At 39.0% G+C, this 22,439-nt stretch overlaps 1 protein-coding gene across 8 annotated transcripts in view; it reads right to left on the minus strand.

Moving 5' to 3' along the window:
- Positions 1-22,439, minus strand: part of ROBO1 (roundabout guidance receptor 1) — a 684,057-nt gene that overhangs the window by 90,002 nt on the left and 571,616 nt on the right. For all 8 annotated transcript variants that reach the window (XM_031505944.2, XM_077790952.1, XM_077790955.1 and 5 more), the window contains one exon: positions 21,728-21,885. In XM_031505944.2, the coding sequence (XP_031361804.1) occupies positions 21,728-21,885 (158 nt within the window). The remainder of the gene's footprint in view (positions 1-21,727; positions 21,886-22,439) is intronic.

Raw genomic sequence — 22,439 nt, forward strand, 5'->3', positions numbered from 1 at the left:
TGACTAAATTTGTTCTTGTTTAACTTCAAAGTTCAAACAACTGAGTCTGTCCTGCTTTCCGTTCCAGTCCCTGGGACCCCAGGAAGGTACATGCTGCCTCCTCCAGATCAAACACACAAAAAATTTTATTTGAAAGTAGTCTGAAACATTCTTTCAAGTGGTCTTCCTGTGCTGTAAATCTGTCATGATGAAGTGCAAGTCAATTGTTCCCTGCTACCCTACAGACCAACAAAACAGCTTTGCAAGAGAGACAAGCCTGAAGGCAGCCAGCCTAAAGGAAGCTGCAATATATAGGAAGGTGGCTTTATGTAAAAAGAAGGTATTTAAGGTAGATAAAATGACAATAGATTCAAGCTGCTGCTCCTGGCACCCCAAACAATCTGATATATCAGAGGCAGGATCAGATGCAAGTCCGTTCACACAACTCCTTTTCCCACTTTTCTGGCCTCATTATTAGTGGCTGTAACTACAAGAAGGTGGATATCTACAAAAGTTTAAGAGTTATCTGTGTCCTGAATATCTCGGTGAATTCAGAGGCAGCTGACAGCTATTCAGCCCTTGTCATTATCACAAGACACCAAATATCAGAATTACTTTATGTGTTTGATGCTTTACCCAACAAGACTGTAGGAACAGCCAAGATATATGCAGAATTCCATAAATGAAATTCAGAAAAGAAAAATCCATGCCTCAGCATATGTGATTTTCAGAAGTTTGAAACTGTAACAATTCCAAATTAACTTTCTATGAACATTTGGTTTTTGTTAATCACAAAGGAAGATTTAATTCAGAGGAAGATTTACTTCACAATAATCCATATTGGCTCACATTAGTCACAACTAATTTCTGAACACACAGCTATGTTTATATTGCAATGTTTGAACCAATAAAATACTTCTCTGAAATGCTTTCACAGCTACAGTGCAAAACATTTTCTGTGCAATGCTTCCTTTCTTATTATAAACCAAGATTAAAATCTTACAACAAAAGCATGTTACTACTATCTTCATGGTCTTAAATATCTTCTACAAAGATCACCAAAAAATATCAAAAAGAAGAAGCAAATGCTTAATAAACTGTTTTTCATATTGTTACTTATTAAGTACAGAAAACACACTAAACTCAACTAATGGACAACACTTAGGCACTTTTTATGGGTCACTAAAATTATATCGAGGACTATCAATCTTTCTGCAATATCCAAAGAAGGCCCTGCCTGGGAATGATGAGTTTACAATGACAACTGTGAAATTTCTGTAAAACTGTAGATTTAACCCCATGCATAAATCTCCCCTGGATGCACTGGTGCACATGTAGCTTTCACTACAATCAGTGATTGAAATCAGAAGTAAAAGTGAACTTGAACTGAACTCGATGTCTGGTATGTCTTCATTTGTCTTCCCTTAAGCAAGTCAGAGGATTTGAAGTATCAGTTACACATGAATTTTCTTTTAAGCATCACCACTACTGTGTTATTTACACACCTCCAAGGATAAAATCTCAGACTAGTCAGGGTTTATTTTCTACACAAAATTTCTGTGTTTTTAATTGCATTACCTACAGAATCACAAACGTAATAAGGAAAAATAATACCAACAAACCACAAATTTTAAAACATATAAAAAATTCCTACCTGGTAACCATAAAAGAAACTACATAACCCAAATCTCCTGAGGAATTTAGCAGCCTGTTTCCCACTGTAAAAGAAAGACCACTCTGAGGTCACTCTGAGGAGTCAGAGTCACCAAGGATGAAGACAAAAGGCCAACCTACCTCAACCCTGCAGACAGTGGCAGGGGTGGAGGGAGGAAAGCACAACCATGACTTTCCAAAGGGCTCCAGACTCTGCTGCTGATTCCAAGGGAATCTCAGTTCCTGTCATTGTAGATATTGACAATATTGTCTTACTTTTCTAAGTCTGAAACTACTGTTGGCAGGATGACAACATGGATTTAAGACAACTGTATATCACAGGGTGTATTTCATCAGTAGAAAACTTCCTACTTTTCCCTAAGAAAAGAGCAGCTGTGCAGAGCAGGAGTCTTCAACAGCAGAGTCCTAACATTCAATTTCAAACTTTAGAAGGATGGGTAGGTAAAACTTCACCAATACTTGTAATCTGATGGAAGACATTTCTCAGAATGCACATTTCTTGAAGCCATCGTGCTAAAATGCAGGGTTTTTCAAGTTTCCTATGTAGGGTCATCTAAAGGGAACTGTTCTGACAGGCCTGAAGTTATCAAAAGATTTGAAGTGGAATTTTGTAGGTCTTCTACCATGAGCTCCCACTAGAAAATAAAACACGCAAAAGTAAGGATCGCCTAGACTTACAAGTACAATTGAGAAGCAACAACAAAATCCTCACCGTTTGAGAGGAGGGAACAGGAATGAATTATTCATATTTTTCTCCTGGCTGCTCTGTGCAACAGGTCATTATTTTCAGCTGTGGCTTCAGTCACTCTGTGACCTTCTGAGATGCAGCAGTTTTGGCTGAGACTCCCACTTGTCTGGAAGAGAAGGCACATCCCCTCTGAGCCTGGCTGCCCACTGGTGGCTCCTCGCTCAAGGGATGCAAATCTCAGGCTCCCGGATCCTTCCCGTGACCGCTGCACTTCCTGCACTAAATTGCCTGTGAAAGCTTTCCTCCCTGGAGCTGGCACAGAAGCTTCCCAAGGGATGAAGGATTTTCTTAGTTCCTCTGGGGCTAGACCTGAGCTCTTTATGGCAGAGAACATGAACTGAGAACCAAACTAAGCAAATAAAATTAGTCACAGGTGACTAAAATGCAGTGGATTCTTTCATACATTTCCAAATTCGTATTTTCAAGACAGAGTGGACTTCTCATTCAAAACATTTTATGTAAAAACTTTATAATCAAGTTAATTCCCAAAGAAGTTTTGGTTCTGACAATTAAACACTACAAATAAACAAGTATTCTGCAAAACTAACCCTGAAAAAAATATAAAATCTTTTCTAACATAACTAAAAATCTACTGATTCTCTGTCTTTTGACCAAGATGACATACCATGGAAATGAGACCCCACTTCAAAAGGATATAAATCCATGTTAACTTTCTATTGCATTTATCTCTGAGTGAGCCTAAGGTTAGTAGAACGCTTCTATAGTAAATGCTGGGCAGAAAAAGTTGTGAAAACATTAAACTTTTCCCATCATTTGTCAAAGAGAGGAGCATATGCACTGCAATGCTGATTTTTCATGAACAGTTAAACACAGAAGTCATATATTAACCTGCCACATTTCACTTTTCCATCACTGTTCACTACAGCTCTCATGACTGCAGCACATGCAAATCATAAATCACAGATTTCCTTGTATTTTTTGTGGTTTGCACACAAGCCTTGTGTTACAGGACTGAGGCAAAAACTTGCAGTCATAGGCAACCACAAGCAAATCTTGAGTGTAACTTTCATTATTTCTGAAGGACTGCTGAAAAACCACTGGGCTAGACTTTACAGCTACAGAAAGCTGTCTGCTTGGAAGATGCTAAAATTAAACTTACAAAGAATAAGGAGGAGAATGTATGTACAGAGAGGCAAAGAGCAAATCCCCCAGTTTCCCCAGCTCACAGAGCAGCCCAGAATTAGAATTTTTTTGTGCTCAACTTTAGATCCTCCAGAGGGAATGACATGCAGATCTCGGTCCGTTCACAAACGTTCTCTGTTGCCACAGACTTTACAACACGGGCTGATCTTCAGCAACACACAGCAAAGCCAGGAGCTACTTGGAGCTCCTTTTACTCCTGCAATAAGCCAGCCCAGGTTGCAATCAAGCAGAATGAAGCATACACTGTTCCCATGCTCTGCATGCGCGGGGAGCAGCGCTCCCTGATGCTCACACGTGCCATCCTTTAGCTGCGATAACCCTGCTGCTGGTGGTGGGCTGCTGCCAGGCTGGACACTGAGAACACGCTGTGGTTGGGCTCTTCCCACTCATCCCTCTGCCTCTGGAGCAGCAAGCCCTTATTGCTCAGTGTATAAATAGAAGTGAAAAGTCAGAATGAAGGAAGGGAAGCCCAAAAAAGCGCTGCCTCTCACCCAGCCTTGCCTGCTTGCGGCTGCCCCAGCTCTTCAGGCAGCTCTGGAGCCCTGCTGGGATAATTGCTTCCTGCACAGCAGCTCCTTGCTATTCTTCCCAGATGCCACAGTGAGTTTAAACTTCTGGGGCAATTCTTGTTGCTGTTAAAAGGTTATTGTAAACTGCACCAATGGAAAAGGCTGAGAGAGAAATGTGGCTGCAAGGGAGAGAGAAACTGTTCTGGACACTGAAAATACCAGCTGCTCAGCTTTTCACATTTGTATATACAAAGCAAACTAACTGGCCAGGTTCTGTATGGAAATCAGCCTCCTGTTTGCTGATGTTTGCTGTTATTGGAACAGGCTTGTAAAAATGGCAGAGAAATGGAAATGACTCTGCATATAATTTTCCTGTTTTATCTTGTGTCTTGTGCACGCCTTTTTTAGAATTAGTACTATGCTGTCATAAATGAGAAGCTTTGACATCTTCTGTATGAGCAATGTAAAAAGAACAGAATGAATAAGAAGTAATCTTTACAGAAAACTGGAAGTGTTACTTGATCAGATTTCAGTTCACTTGGTACAAATTACCTTTTCATGACAGTGACAAGAAGTTAAAAACTACAAATGCACTCCCACAGTATACTTTCTTCCCCAAAAACACAGAAAAAGCTCACACTATGCTTCCAATACATACAAATACAAACACTGAGTATGAAGTAAACACTTAAACTTTTAAAGCCATTACTGTTGCTTTGCCAGCTACTTAGCAGGACAAAGAAAAAAAAAATCAAACCAAAAGCAAACAAAGGTTCTCTTTTTTTGCATTTAACAGACATTTATGTCACATTCTGGCTAAATTTTTCAAAAGCAGATGGCAAAATTTAGGAATCTGTGGCTGCTGGAGGCGTGTGGTATTCAGTATTTCTGCCTGTCAGATGGACATATTGATATGTCCAAGTAGTTGAATTTGCAATTCCACTTTCCAGACCTGGTTCTGAATGCTGATTACCAAGAGGAGTTCCCTGTAGCCCCTGGCATGCAATGCTCCCAGTGCCACCATGGCCCACAGGGGACAATTTACAAATGGGAGCTGCCCTCCACACTCGCTCTCTGACTCCAATCAGTGTCCCAAATATGTAAAAATATTCACAGGGAAAATACTTTAGAGTGGCATTTCTTTGTGTTGTAAAGCAAAATATGCAAAGACATACACTAAAAGTGTGCCAGGGAAAGTTGACCCATGTGAACAGACATGGAAGACAGTATTTAATGGACTGTCTTGAAAACATCCTTGCAAACAAGAGACCTTATCAATAAGCTTCCCTAGTGTTCTTGTCCCCTTTTCTTACACAAACATCAACCCCCACTGCAGTACATAAATTACAGTATGTCACATCAGTATCCTGATGTCTTCACCAAGGTATAAGCTTACAGAAGAGTTTGTGGACAATAAAAATTATCCTTGCTAATATTAGAGGTCACAGGTCCACTGTTTGCCCTTATTTATATCCAGAAAAGCTAAATAATTGATATTTGCTACTCTTGCAAAATAATAACCACACTATGGTTTTCAAATGCTGACTAAACATTCAGAATTAAGGAGGAAAGATCTAATAATTCTCAAGTATGAAAAATATAAAAGAAATATACAGCAAATATAAGAAATCATTAAGTGCGCATTGCATTTTGCATTGTACTATTAGTGACTATCCTTCATGTGTTTCAACCAGACTTTTTCTAAGACAACCACATTGTTGAATTTGGAAGACAAAAGAAAGCAAATTTCTACTGAAAGTGGAAGTCAATAACGATGAGAAAAGCAATAATTTCAGAGAATATTTGATAAAGAGTGAAAAAACATGTTCTGATAATTGTCCTTTACAGCAGTTCCATGTGTTGTTGCACATTTGACCAAAGTACCATAAAATCATAAATAGCTTTGTCATTTGAGGAGATTCACTTTCAGGAATTGCAATGGATTGCAATGAAATATTGCATGCCTCCAGACATAAGGTTTGGCAATAAATGTTTGGTAGAATATAATATTAATATTTTTACTATATTTCAGAAGAATGCTTAAATATTAATTTTCTGAAAACAGGAATTCCGGACAATCCTACCAGATTCAAAATTTTGTTCAAGATCTGGCAGGCCTAAAGCACAAATGCGGTATTACAGATATTATTACTGGCACTTGCAAACATGCATGCCAAGAACAATCTGATATGCAGGCCATTCTATGCATGGAATATTAAAACATTAAAATAATTGTATATTTAGAATTGCCTTTAATAATGCATTAGATTTGGATCTTGGCTCATCTTGCAAACTAATTTCATAGCAGGATTGCCTGGAAAGTTACCACAAAGGTATTACTTTATAATCCTTTAGTTTATGGTTAGTTTATGAACTTTTCAACAAATTAAAAGAAATTCACCTTGAGGCAGAGGACTTGGCCTGACATACTTATAGCCCAAACAGTAACTCTGTCCCTGAGACATAAGAGGACACAAAAACCAAAGCAGGAAGAAGAATTTAATAAGATGCACACTTCTGTGAGGAGAAAAAGAACATAAGTTCATTAAATGTGGACTTGGAAGAAAGAAGGTATACAAAGAGGATTCAACTGGAAAGGAATTTTATACACCAAATTAGTCAGGTAGGCACACAGATATCAGAGTGGCTTCCAGTGTTTCTTTTTTGGTACAATCGTGGTTAAATGAACAATACTTTGCCTTTTCAGAACCCTCTTTCATGGAACTCTTCAAACACAATTATTACTACTATTAAAAGTTTTCAGACAAGTCTAAGAGAAGGAAAATTACATATATCTAACTGAAATGAGTGATTTAAGGCTTGCTACCTAGAAGACTCTGTTAGAAGAGTTAATGGAGAGCACAAAAAGGATACAACCCTGCCCCGGTATCATCTCAGTTCTCTCAGCTGAACGTAAAGTGGACAGGGATAACTTTGTATATCATTTGAATGCTGCAAATTGGTACCTAGGTGTAATGTTTGTAGACTTATTTTAAAGACTGCATTTTGTAGCAGGTAAGAAGCAAAGAATACAAAGATAAAAACTAGTGTACTATGGGCTGCTCAGGGTTGCTCCTCCACAAGCAGAAACAAAAAATCCCTTCACATTCTCTACAGTACCTGAATAAATACATCATCTTTACCTTATAAAACTTGTCAACACTGGTAGCATCAATTCTCCAATGAGAATTTGCGGAAGTCCTTTGAAATAATGTTCAGAGAGAGAATTAATTGATTTTTGCCATCTCTTGGTTTCATTATTTCATGATCACTAAACTGATGGCCATTTACAGCATCCAGAAGTAGGTGGCCAATCAAATGGTCTATGTGTTCTATCAGAGGACAATCTTGGGGAAAAAAATGAACTCTGCTTAGAGTACATTTAGAATCATAGAATTGTTAAAGTCGGAAAAGATCAAGATCAGTGAGTGCCACTGTTAATGTACAATATATTAAAACAATATTGTAATACAAATTAGAAAATCTGTGTCAACAGGCTTCTCTTATAAAAGAGTTCTCTAGGCTGGTTATTAGTGCCCCAGACAAGAATTTGTAGATACCATTTTCTGGATTAACAAAACAAATCCCATTTTAATTAGAATCAGCTTATTATTCAACATGATACCTTGGTAAGAGAATACCAAATAAATAAAGGCTCCTTAACCTATCAGTAACTAGAACTTATCCCACAGAACCAGTACTTAATGCTGACATTTTGTCTGTCACCATACACTTTTTTGCACTGTGCAGTAGATATGAATATGTCCATTTTCAAATTTAAATAGAAAATATTCTTAATCTTTTTTATTTTTGTTTGTAGTAATATGGTTGTTGTTTTAATAATTAAGGAAAAGCAGAGATAAAGCTGGAAGTTTTAAAATTTCATGTATATTTTAACACAAAATTAGGGAGAAACACAATTCACTCTCAAAAATCAACAAGATGTATTCATATGAAAAAGAAATGAGGAACTGAGACTTCAGTTTAAGTTGTGTGCAACAGCGTGGGTTGATAAAGGCTCCAAAAGCACAGGTATCCCTAACATCACAAGCTGTAATGATGTGTTAACCCTGGTGACAGTCAGAAGAAAAGGGTCAAAGGTTCAGCTGGCATCCCTGGGGGGGATCCTTCAAGGTGAATTTGAGACTCATTTTCAGGGCAGCACAGTAAAACTGACACTGCAGTTTGAGAAATGTACACGCTACAAAGATGAAGAACTGCCTTTTTACTTGAACTTGCTATTCATTGCAGTAGAAAAAAATGGTCTTTGTTGAGATGGTTGAAGTAGGGAGAACACAGTTCACTACCACATGAGATAGTAAAGGATAACATTTTTAAAGATTGTGTCTCTTTTTGAATTTGAAATAATTATCACAGCAGGCTCGCAATTTAATTTTTTCTGGTTGCTCCAGCTACTCTTAATTTTGTGTACTTCAGAAGTTATTTCCCCATGTCCTACTTAAAAAGTTCAGATTGCTACATTTAAGGTTTTTCCTCCCACTGTAAAAAAACCACCACTACATCTACCTACCTTTATTAACTTCAAGAATAACAGATACAACAGATGACCTCTTACAACATCAAAGCCTTGGCTTATCAATGACAAAAGCAGAGTAACAGTTGTCACCACCAGTCATGTAATTTCTAATATTTAAAAATGACAATGCAAAGGATACAGGCAAAACAGAGGAATCTTCTTAGCAGAAAGTCTCATTAGAACAAAAATTAAGAATTAATATGCAGTATGTCCAAAAAGCTGGAATACCTTAACTACCTTAATGACAAACAAGTCAATAAAAAGAAGTGAAGCAGTAACAACATTACCAACAAAAAAATGAAGAGTGCCAACTCATTTAGCACTTCAAAAAAGTGCTACAGCTCTTGCTATAAATTATAATGTATACTTTCCTGGAAAGTATTAGTCTCAAGAAGGACAACGGTAAAACTCACACTGATTTCAGTAATGATTTCAGTAATGAGAGTTCAGGATGTGTGCAAAACCTATTTTAGTGAAACACATTAACTGTGCAGATTTCCCAGGAGTTATAATCATGTAAAGTACCTGCTCTGTAGACATTCCTAAATTATTACAAACCCCTGAGATCCTTGAATACAAGGGACAATCTCAAAACCACTCTAGCACTTCAGCATACAGTTAAATGACAGAGATGTTTTCTTTGTAATCACAGAAAACCTTTAAGTATTTGTAGCTGGGCTAGATCCTGCAAGTATTACACAATCACAAACACCTGGAGTGGAGCATGGCCCGAATATGAAAGTGAAGATATGATTCTACTGTTTTGTCTACAAAAAAGAGCCCATTTATGATTTTATTTATGTTGCAATAACACTTTGCAAGGTGGAACAACACAGCTTTGTTGCAAGTGTCAGGCTGCTTTACATGTATGAATGAATTCAGGTCCACAACTCATGAAATGCTGAATAAGAAGAACTGAACAACTTCAAGGCTTGCCTGAGATCACGCAGGAAGATTGCAGCACCAATCTGCTCTGCTCAGCTTGCAGACTCTCTACCTCAAGGCAATCTTTCATGCACTGCACAATAATTTTCTCTGTAGGAAAATGTTTTGCAGCACACTTCCAGAAATCATGTTGCAATGACTGTATAGTCTCCTGGCAGAAACAGATCTTCTGTGATTCTATTCACAAACACTCACTTCTGGACTACCTATAATGCACCATGAAATTACTTCAGTCAGGCACCTGAAGCTTCTGTGGTAACACTTTACTCTAAATGAGCAATTTTTCTTTTTCTTTTTGATTTTCAGTAGGTCTTACTTCAAGAGAAATGCTCAAACTGAACACCACAGCTCAAAGAAGTCCTAAGAGACAAATGATTTCATATGAATGGGGAGAGCAGGATGTTCAGTTTGAAATGTGAGGCGTGCTGGAGGTAACTCTGAGCCATCATGCCATCTTTCACTTTCAAAAATCTGACATTCTGAATGGCATAGACGCTTTGGGAAACAATTATGCAAAAGCCCCACAAACTTACAGTTAAGAGATCTTGGTTCATCATCCTTTTGTTCAAGAAACAGAATTCTGTATTTTGTGAGGGAGGGAAAATTACTTAAACATAGATATGGCTAGTTTCAAAATTCAGTATATTCCATGCAGCAGTAGAAATATTTTGAGATATACACCAGGAAAGCTTTTCACTTTCTCATGCTTTACTTTTTTTATGAGCATTATTTTCCATGCCAAATGTTTGGGGTTTATTTACTCTCAGATTTACTCACTTTTGACCCTCTCCCCTCTGTGTAATTTATTTTCTCCTGTGCAGCCAGAATCAGGAGGCTGAGCAGAGGCAAGTAGACAACTGACAACAGCAGCAGACAGAAGCAAAAGCAAAGCTGCTGAGTTAGAAAAAACAGAATGAGTATAAATAGATCCAAGTATAACTAACCACCCACACTTCCACGTTAAACAAAGGAACAATATTCATGTGACCATGTGCCAAAAACATTCTTGTTAGATAATAATTTTGCAGAAGGAAAAAAAAAATCAATTAATTGCTCAGTGCAGCATGAGTATTAGCAAGAATTATCCTACAGCTAGATAAAGAAAGAAAGCAGGTTCAGATTTTGTTTTTTGTTTTTTTTTTTCTTTTCCTTTTAAGGAGGATAACCTCTAGCAGGCAGACATGGCCCTGCATAATACGACACAGGAGTCTGGAATAACACCCTGCAATGTGTGTGTGAATCCCTCACTACTGCACGTGCTGAATATCTGAACTTGGCAGTAAGTAATTGGGAGTATATTATTACCTGGAGAGAGAGAAGTACTCTTTTGGGTTGAGGAAACCTAAGAACTGAAAAATTATTATTTTTGAAGTGCTGTGATTTGGACTAGACTTTTCATATGACCAGAAGCATCACAGGAAACTCAGTAAGGCAAAACTATCCAAACAAAGTGAAATAAGCAAAAGTGAAGTTGACAGAACTTTCAAAAAGTAGACCAAAAAATCAAAGCAAACCAAACAAGAAGCTCTAATCACTTACAGCTGTTCAAGGCTCCAAAAACGGGCACTGTTCTTCTCTACTATTTTTATTCTACATTTTTCTTTTGATTATGAGAACATAATATGTGCAAACTCAGCACACAGATTGTTGAGGTTTTATTACACATGCTTTTAGAGTTAGTGTCATTTTTACTTTACAAAAGTAATTCCTAAAATAAGCATGATACACAATAAAGTCTCAGTTAGCAGTTATCCGATATTTAGATTTTAAGTGACAACATGTGGCTGCTGTGGTGTGCAAGCAAGTAGGAATATCAAAAATGCCAAGTACAATCAAATTTATAAGGTCCACTAGAGACTTTCAAGAACAAAAATGTACCTTTTTTTTCTCTCCCATCCCCCAAAATGGAGAGGGTTTCAGTGTTTAGAAAAGAGAAAACACAATGAAGAACTGGGTTCCTTCACTTCACTGTACAAACTTGCCACAAATAATACATTGATTTCTGCAGGGTATCTAGTTACTAAAACATGCTTTACAAATGGAACTATCTCTGTATAAGAGCATAAAGTAAACCTAAATAAAAGTAAAAAAAAAAAAAAAAAAAAAAAAAGCTGACAGGTCCAGGAGAACCATGGAAGGCAGAAAATTTGTAGTGCTGTTTTGCATATTTCATTTGTAGGGATCCTAAGTCCCATGTCCAATGGAATCTACTCCGAGCACTTTTTCTGCTTGTACACAGGTTGCCCACTTCCCACTGTGAGTTCTAATGTTAAGTGTGTCAGACTCATAAAAGCCTGGTTTTTTTCAATATTACTTTACCACTCATTGTTTTTGCTCCTGAGGAGGAATGAGGAAAGGCATAGCTTTTTAAGGGGCTGGGGAAAACAGCGTTTCCAGAAATTTTTGACTTATAGGAGGATGTCCACACTCTACATTTAAGATCTCCCGGCAGCTGATGAAGGGAGAGGAAGGGAAGATTTAGCTTTCTAAGCCCAGTCTTCATCTTTATTGTCTGTAATATAAGCAAAGGCTCCTTTCCTGACTGCTTAGAAAAACTAACCAAACAAAAATGTTTCTTTTTCATTAGCAGAATAAAATGAATGAAGAAATAATTTCCCTCCCACATCCTTTTTTCATCTCTCTTATTCATCCAAAAAAACCCCAACAAGAAGACTGTCAGCCAAACAAAACAGAGAATTTACTTTCTCAGCATAATAAATCACCTTTGCTCCTAACCATCCAAATCATAAAGTCCTACACACCCTGGATAGCTCAAGTAACCTAGTCTGAGATAACAACCACCTGGGTTTTTATTATTTTTTAGGGAGAAGCTTTCCAGACACTATTTCTATAATTTCACATAGTCCCAGAGGTTCAAAACTCTCAATAAGCCATTTTAACAAGAAAATCCTGATAGTCTAATATCTAGGCCTGTAAATGTCCCAAAACTATAGAGATCTAACACATACTCTATTTGCTGCAGGCATTTATTTTCTTTTACTATCTAGGTCATCAGTTCATGACTAGGGACAAAAGAAATCTGTAGAGAGTTTTGACTCAATGAGAAGTTTTCAAATTCCTGTAAATCCACAGAGTATCTGAAAAAGAGCTCCATTCTTTTTTGCTTTACCTTCACAATGGAAAGTAGAAATTGGTCTAAAATAAAGCTGACCGTAGAAAAATACACTCTTATTTCACATTAAAGAAGTACTTCTCACTACTGCTGGGTGAAACAATACTGAGAAACCATAGTTATGCATGTCTAATGCTGAACTTTTTAAGTGTTAAGAAGACAAAAATAGCTGGAGCAAAGGACATCACTGATGCAAAAGAACATTTTTGAAAGTTGTGAGAAAAACCAGAAGGAACAGATAGTCTTACAGCTCTAGGGTCAAATATGATCAGCAATAACTTGGTTCAAAATGCCAGCAGATGAATGACCATAGAGAGCCTTTTAATCTAACACTGAATTATGATGAGTTTTAATTCCAGTACTTTTGGTTAGTGTGAACAGCATCTATAGATCTGATAACCTCACACAGTGGATGACACTACTACTGAGCATGCCCTTGGGAGCACAGGAGGTCAGTGTGGTCCCAAATGCAAAATCTAGTCCCTGTGATAGCCAGCACAAGGCAACAGACCCTAGTGCTCTCCTCAGCCCACAGATGTTTGACATTGGGCCATCTTTTGCCCTATGTCATGACACCCCTTCCCTTTCCCCTAATTCCAGAGAGCAACATCACCCTTCAGAGACATCTGCTGGGAAGACATATCACATCGAGTGTCCACCTGTGCATGGTTTACCCTATCCAGCACAGAAGATTCAGAGTTAATAATGAGCCATTTAAACCAATTAGAACAACACTGGGCATTGAGCATGACCTGAACACTTGAGACTGGTGGGCTTCTTCCTCACCATTTTCTTACAGCAGATGGAGAAAGCGCCTCAAAGAAGTATTTGCGACAGCTGATGCATCCAAATGAGGGAAACGAGGTTGGTGAGAGGCTTGGAACACAAGGGAGCTGGGGGTGTTTAGCCTGGAGAAAAGGAGACTCAGGGGTGACTTTATCTATCTCTACAACTCCCTTAAAGGTGGTTGCAGACAGATGGGGTTGGTCTCTTTCTCCAGGAGGCAACTGACAGAACCAGAGGACATAGTCTTAAGCTGCACCAAGGGAAATATAGGTTGGATATTAGGAAAAAGTTTTTACTGAAAGAGTGATGAAGTTCCGTAATTGTCTGTTCGGGGAGATGATGGAGTCACTATCCCTGTAGTGGATGTACTTAAAAAAAAGACTGGATGTGGCACTCAGTGCCATGGTTAGTTGAGGTGTTAGGGCATGGGAAGGAGTTGATGGTCTTAAAGGTCTCTTCCAACCTTGTGGTTCTGTGATTCTGCAATTCTGCAAGAGCTGCAGAGAGGGAGGGAACATCCACATGGTGTTTTTCAGGCCATTTGCCTTGGTTTGGCACATGGATGGAGACGTCAAGCTCTTTCTGCCCTCAGTGCCACAGGAGCTGTGTGGCTGTGCTCGAGCCTGCAGGGCTCACTAGCCTGGGCTCGGTGCCACGTTCACCACAGCCAGCCCAAGCTCACATCTGCCTGACAACATCTGCACAGCCACGCTCCTCCCAACGGCAAACCCGAAACACAAGCTGCAAGGGGAGAGTCTTGTAAATAGCTTAGGATTTACAGTCCACACCAACGTGTAGAATTCGAGCTCTGGCTCTTGGCAGCTGTGGTCAGGGCTGGAAACTGCTCGTGGATGTGTTAGAGATGAGAAGTTTTGTTTCAAAGGGCTGAGTCTGAAAAATGAAGTGAGGATGATCAGACTCCAAGTAGGATGGAAGAAGCAAAAGAGGAAAATAGATACCAAAATAAAATTCTGCGTGATATTTCTCCACTTCATGTTAGTCCAGGCTATTAATCAGATTTTTTACAACCTTCCAAGCTGAGTGGGATCCTCTGCAGAAGGTAGCATTTTTTACAGCTCAGCCAAAACCCCAACAAACAATACACAAAACAATGTGACAGATTATAATCAAAGACTAATGGACCACTGAAAAGAGCTTGGGTATGCCTATGATAATTTTTTAAAAATTACATGGGAAGTAGCAGAATAGCAGAAGATACCTGAGAACACTTTGTCTTAGCAGAGAGTGGCTGTGCAGATGTGGAAACCTGAGTGGTTTAGACACTGCAAGGGAAGAAGCAGGAATGCAGAGAGAAGTCAGGGCAAAAATGGGAAAGGTGTCCTCATGCTAAGGCAGAAGACAGAACAAGCACTTGGCAAAGAAAAGAAGGGAGAAGTGATCCAGAAGAAACATCTTCAAAGATTTGCAGAATCTGGAGAGAAAAAAGATTTCAGCAGGAGGAATAGGGACCCTGAAACAGAGCTTTAAATGTGAACACGAAACAAGAGTGTCACATTTTGGAAGAAACAAGAAGAAACAGAAGGATTTAGAGGAATTCTCACTATCCACTGGGACAGCTGTGTGGTTACAAATTGTTTTTCACAATTTTTTACATTTTATTCCCCTCTTGGGGTGCCAAATTCAACTCACAGCAGCTCCAGCTGTGTCACCTGTGGAAATAATATTAAGAACAGAAGAAATATAAATCATTAATAAAAACTACTCTTGATCCTTGAGGAAGCCACCACTGTAGGGATCAGGAGATGAAGTAAAAAAGAAGTAGAGTGGGAAGCCAACATTCCCAGGGAGTAAGAAAATGGACTTGGAAGAAAGGAAATTGCTGGGAGGCAGCACATATTGGGAATCAGAACAAAAAATACACTTCTCTTTCTAACCCACTTGGGGCCTATAGGAAATTGCTTCTTGCCCTTTAATCTGCCCCAAAAAAGAAAAACAATTAAAATGAAATAAAACCCCGAATGGTAAGTCCTTGCTCCCTGCCTTCCCCTCAGCCCCATTGCTTGGTGTGCTGTGCACCCAGGCCGTGTTCACTCGTGCAGCTCTCCACAGCAGATGCAAATATTACCATTAGAATTACAGCTTCTACAGGAGTGTGCATTCCTTTTCTGTGTATCTAAAATACATAATTTGAGGAAACTAAGGTGTTAAGAGATTAATGATCAATAAATAAATGAAAAAGAGAGGAGGCCAGAAAAAAAAATAAAGAGAAATGGAGAAGAAAGAAATAAGGATAAACATATTGAATTAATTTGGGGTGGCACTGCAACAATATGGTTTCTGTCAGGAACATTGCTGTAGTAATGGGTTAAGACTGTTACTCCACACAAAATGCCCCAACAAATTCTATAAGGTTTTTTTTATATTTCTCTTGATTCATGTCCACATTGCAATTTTTCCCTGCAATTTAACTTTAGAAACAAAGACCCCTTCCTAAAGAGGGAATTAATTTCGCTCTTTCCACCGTTCCCTCCAATACTAACAACACTTTCTCCTTTCCTTTTTAATTGACAGTCATAGCAATTTCTTCCACTTCCTTTTTTCTTATGATCAAGGTAATGTTGGGATCCACCTATGTAGTTTTAAACTTGCCAAAGCACGATGACGCTATGACTGGTCCCACCAAGAAGAATGAACACAGCTCTTTGACAATTCATTTACAAAAAAACTGGGGCAAGCACAGGAAATATCTTCCTGTGGATGGTATTGTTAAGGAGGTTTTCCTGTCACAACAGAAGATCAGAAGGCTTTGTTTTCAAATTTTGGAAAACATTTTCATCGCTCACTCATGTAAAAACAGCATTGCGTAAGATGTGATAAATGCTGCACTCTTGTGATGTGCTATTTAAGGGCTAGGAAAGGAGATGGGAATTGAAAATTTAAGTTGCAACTCATCTAAAATAAGAGTGCAAGTCATTCAAAACTGTTGATGTCACAAGACAGCCACACAAAAAAGGAATGAAAACCTGTATGCATTATTCATCTTGTAACTTTGATCTTTTAAGCTAAGAAACTTGAACAAGGAAAGATAAATGGCTTCTCAAGCTTTTTCTTTTAAAAATCAAATGAGGATGATTCAGGATAAATGAGAGATAAGAGTTAATACGAAAGAGGGGGAAATTGCAATCACAGTGCTGCATGGAAGTTTCAATGCAAAGGCTTTGCTTTTTGTATTCAATTACAAAGGATTTCTTTCTTAGGTACCAGCATCCTTTTTCATGTATATGTAAAAGATTTTACCTATTAAAATTTCATGTTCAGTATGCATAGCTTTTTTCTTCTACCACCTATACCATGACTTGATGTGAACAATTAGGAAGCTTTCTGAAGCAGAGGCTACTAGTGGTCATGGGGACGAAACAGACCCAGCTATGAAATCCTGACTTCCAAACCTGGCTCAAACATCAGCTTGGTCTGGAGCTTATGCAAGTTATGTACACTTTCTCCCACTGGGAAGGCACTGATAATTAAGGCACTCTAACTGCATCCTGATTTCACTGAGGCTTAGTCAATTATGCAGGCATTGCTGCTAAAACATAAGACAAATTGATAGATCCAAAAGCACATGGAGGTTGCCCTGTCTAGATGGAAGAGCCACAAAATCCTCTCTGAGCGCTCTAGGCTCCTGAGAGTTTGTAATTATTGCCAGTTTTTGCCTAAAGATATGCTCAAAGGCCCCACCATCTTGGTTAGATTACTGATGTCAGTATCTTATAGAGAGACAGCTGCATTTGGGATTCACAAAGAAGGCAGAGCAGCAATGCAGCTCCTCGAGGGAGGCTCTGAGCAAACCTGGCACAGGCAGACACCTCCGCAGCCATCACAAATCACAGCTCACCAGCCTTTTCCAGCAACAGCAAAGCCCAGGGAAGAATGTCTTGACTTCACAGCATGCTGCAGGAGGGTTTGCTTATCTGAGCTTCCAAATTGTTACCTCCACACAAGCAGGTATCGCTAATCAGGTGATAGAGCCAGACAGGCTGGGTGGATGGGAGCACACATTGTGAGATGGATGGAGAAAATGGCTGGGGAATAAAGAAAAAAATTGGTGAGGTGTGTGCTAGGAAGGCAGTGGGAACACCAGTTGGAAAGTTGAAAAGGGACATTTCTGGGGTACAGCAAAAGGATGGGTGAGAAGTAAATGAATGGAAGCACACTGAATTCACAGGCTTACAAGCAACCAACGCTGACTGTGATTGCCTGAGCAAGTCACTGCTAATGGCACTCCCAGCCACTGACACTCTGCCAACTGCACCCAGACAAAATACATTTGGAAAGACCAAACCCAGTGATTACAGCAGTCAGCAGAAACTCCACTGATTGCACTTCCTCCTCAGCCCCAGGGAATGCAAACTCACAGTTTTTGGCACCAAGGTGACACACGTGGCTAGGTCTTAATGACGCTGTGCTGCCATGCAAAAAAGATGGCTAGACGGATGGGGCTGGGAGCAGGGCTGTTCCTTGGGAGGATGCCTGGAAGCCTGGAGCTCTGGCCTAGAGATTTGCTCCCAGCAATGGGCAGGTCTATGAACTTCACCAGTGCCAAATGTGCAAACACCAAGAACGGCTGGAAACAGAACCAGGAGCTTCCCCACCCTGCTGCTCTCCCTCCTCTCTCTCTCACGGACAACACCTTGCGCCTTCTTTCTCCACCAAGTCTCAGCTCCAAGAGGAGTGTCCCACAGCCTCTCCTAGTGCAGATGGATCATGTAAAACACTGGAAAAATACATCTGAGCTTTACACTGTTTGCAGTGAGAAATTAGAGCTATTCACTGGACTGAGCTAAGGCACCCCTTTTCAACTATATATATACACACACACACACACACATATATATATATATATATATTACAGAGGGATTCTTGATTCCACAGTAACCCCAGGAGAAAAATTAACTAGATGAGCATGGAATCACACTAGTTCTTCTCAGTCCTCATGATAATCGTTTTCCAAATCAATAAATTAAGCTAAAGGTAAGTGTCTGCTTCTCAGGCAAGACTGTTCCAGCTACATTTGTAATATTTGGAGACGGAATAGTCACATCAAGCATTTGCTTTTGTACCATGGTGTACAGAACTCCTATGAGGAAAATCATGTTGAGCCCAATGCACTGAGAGAACTGTTTATAGACAACACGCTCAAGAGTAGAGAGAAAAGATATTTTGGTGACAATTCTTCATCAGGTGCACCCAGCAGACATTTGTGCACTGAAGAGCCTACACAAAGCCTCTAAAACTGGGCACTACTGGGAGAGCTGTGCTCAAATAAAATGCCTGCTTCTATAAACTCCTTCACAGATAATTCTGCCCTCACCCTTAACTTTCATTTCCTATTTGTTTCATTCCCTAGTTTATAACCTAAAAGTCATACAGTTTTTTCTCTTCACAGCACATTTATTTGCCCTACAAATAGACCAAAAATATGAAAAGACTATCTTACCTACATAAACACATTGATTCCCTTAACTCTACCCAGGACAAAATAATATTTTCTGTTTATTGCATTCCTGAGGAAGTCATACCTTAACTTGGATCTTACTTATTTGCTATTTATCTACATCTTTTGCTTTAAATTCTCAGTCAGGAACAAAGCTTCCAGTTCTGTTTTTCTGGCACTCTTAGTACTCATTCTGAAAAGTCCAGTTTTTCTGACTCATAAATGACACTGTCACTGCAGAGAAGAATAAATGCTTCCATATATTAAAAACAAAGTTGCTTCATGCAGATACTATCTTCTTGAATAAAGTATAAATATGAATAAAAAAATATGTCAAGCATCATACCTTATTCAGAAAAAAAGTAGACTCTTAATGTTTATTTTAAATCTCTTGTCAGAAAGGAAAGCATTAATACAACATGCTTCACATAGCCTTTGACACTTAGAAAAGTCTTGAAATTGTAATGAGTCAAAGATCAACAAACCTATATATTCTATTCTATTCTTCTATATTTAGAAGTGGAGCCACCAAAACTTTTTCATTTATTATATGTCCAGTGGTATTACATGTGCATTGAACACCAAGACATATAGTTTGACATTTCCTGATCTGCTAATTTCATGGCTTAAAAAGAAGAAAGTTACACTTGTATTATGGAAATTTACCGGCACTGAGTCAATCAAAATTTTGCCACCACATGAAGGTAGGTGCTCATTTTAAATATAGACAATTAAAAAGAAAAAGAAAGAAAAACCTGTCAAACCCTATCAATTTCATCCTCATTTCAGCTTTTGTACTCTTCTAGGTTTTTTTTTTCCATTCCAGTTGTCAGACTGAAATAGAAATGCCTTTAAGGAGATGAATGAACAGAAATGGAATTATTCTAAGTCAAGTTTCACACTTAGCATTTCATTCCCATCTGCCCTTTAGTAAGTTGTCCATTCTGTCCCTGTCCCCAGTCCCCTCCCTGCCACTAGCAACATCATACAGATGGTTACTGCAAAGCTGTAAAGAGGTACATCTGAATGCATATATATCCACTTGGCAAGATCCTGCTACAGCTGTAAGAGGAAGCAAATCTGCATGACAATGTTGCTTCAGGCTCTGTGGCCTGTGTCAGGAAGCCCCCATGATGTCAATAGTGCTGCTGAGGACAATGCCAGGCACATATGACACAGCTAACCTGGGCTGTGGCAGCTCTGTTAATTTACACCTCTGGAGACAAACCCCATTTGGGTACAAGTGTGAATCTACACCTACATCAAAACTCATTTTCATTTGTTTGTTTCTGGGAGGAGACATTGATAACACACAACAACTCTGCCAGATGACATAGTGAAAAATTACTGTGTGGGTGAGCATTTGATACAAACATCAGAAAATAAAACCAAACTGAGGGGCTTTATTTCATCCTAAGAAAAGCTGTAACAACTCCAAGACACATTGCCAGTTAGTGATACCTACTTTTGTTCTGGGTATGTCTTTGTTCTGGCAGCTGGAACTGTTTTCATAGCAAAAGAAATGTACTTAATAGGCAACACCTGAAAATCCTTCGAGAGAATAAACTATAGCAATAAAAAATGCAAGTTTAGAAAGCGCTTCCTGGAGGAAAAAAAAAAAACAACATAGGTAGCACTGGAATCTTCTCTTTATCTCAGGTCAATTGCCTTGTCACAGTTGGAAGGAGATTTGAAAAGGAAATTGCAAGTTCTTAGCAAGTATGATTGGAGGAATGGAGTTAATAGCCAGCAATCAGTATAGGTTGGGTAGGGTACTTAAAAATTTAAATGTATGCATACGCCACAACTGCAAAATGCCTGGGCTTTGCCCTGTTTGTAAAAAATAAATGGAATAACAGGCTATTTCAATCTCAAACCAAAATGGTAATTTTATACTTAGGTTGCTGGGGTCTAAGAGTATCTTTCCCTCATTTTGGTATGTGATTGAGGCATGTAAATGGTATGTGCCTCTAATCCTGCTTTACACTAGAAATCTTTCCAGTACCAACAGGACAGTATGTGCTTTCAGATGATAGTTTCTCTCATGTGGAAGGATGTTTCTCCTATCACCACATTGGCAGTGAATAACTGATTTTTGAATCCCATTTTTCAATGCCATTTCTGCAAGATGTTTAGGCTCACCAGCTTACTGTTTCAAAAGGCTAATTTTATGATTTGAGAAGCTGCTTTATCCATACTCTAGAATACTCATGCACTGTATTCAGCAAGCTACAGATACAAATGAGTATGACAACACCTCTAATGAAAAAACAGATTTACTTAAGATTGCAGGATAAACCATTATATCTGTAAAGAAATGTGCCTATATCCCCAAACCTTTTTTTATCCTTTTTAATACAACACACAACTTTCCTGCATGTGCTATTTTCAGCTGAATTACAAAAGATCTCACCAAGACTACTTGTAGTTTCTCTTTCCAACTAAAGGCAGATATTACAGGTTGCAAAAATTTGTAGGTGGATAAAAAGTGTGAAAATTATAGGACAGTGATGAGTATGACGAGTTTCATTTCCACAAGCTTCTAATTCTTTTGAGGAAGAGAAGGACATAGGTTTTGCATAGGTCTCTTTAACAAACAAATGCATAGCCTGCAATGAAGTACTAGGAGATAAGAAATTACATTCCAAGCTAAATGCAAACTAGCCCTTGCCTGTGAGGCCAGGAGAGGACACATCCTAGGAAGGACAGCACAGCCAGAGATGCCCACAGGCTCAAGTGACCAGAAATTTTGGATTAGTTGATTCTTGTGTTGTTTGGAAAACCTTTTTATACTTACTGTAATTCTCTCATCTTTGTCATCTAGAGGGGTCCCATCTTTCTTCCATGATATAGTTGGCTCTGGGTGACCTCTCGGGGGCTGGCATTCCATCACTGCAGGTTCCCCCACAGCTACCATGACATCTGAGGGATTTTGTCTGAAGTCATCCCGTAGAACTGAAAGAATAAAGGCAATGAAGCAAAAAATTACTCAATAATATATACTAATAGTGCAGCAAACTGTTTCTTATTGGTCTTTAATGGTGCCTGTTGTCACTGTATTTTACATTAACAAACAGATCAGTTAATCACCAGAGCTGGAAGGGGACTTTTTACAAGAGCATGTTGTGAGAGAACTAGAGGTAATGGCTTTGAACTGGAAGAGGGCGGGTTTAGATTAGATATTAGGAAGAAATTCTTTACTGTGTGGGTGGCAAGGCCCTGGCATGGACTGGCTGGAGAGGCTGTGGCTGCCCCATCCCTGGAAGTGCTCAAGGCCAGATGGATGGGGTCTGAGCAACCTGGACTATGGAAGGTGCCCCTACCCATGGCAGGGGGAGTGGAATGAGATGGTCTTTAAGGTCCTTTCCAACACAAAGCATTCCATGTTTCAGTATCCTGAGCATGATTTCAAGCACAGTATCTTCTGCTGAGGTAGAATGTAACTTGGGGTGAAGCACTACCAAGGTTGCTTTCTATTCCTTTTTTCCTGAGATACAAGGTCAGCCTGC

This window comes from Lonchura striata, chromosome 2, assembly GCF_046129695.1.
Source record: "Lonchura striata isolate bLonStr1 chromosome 2, bLonStr1.mat, whole genome shotgun sequence".
NCBI lineage: Eukaryota > Metazoa > Chordata > Aves > Passeriformes > Estrildidae > Lonchura > Lonchura striata.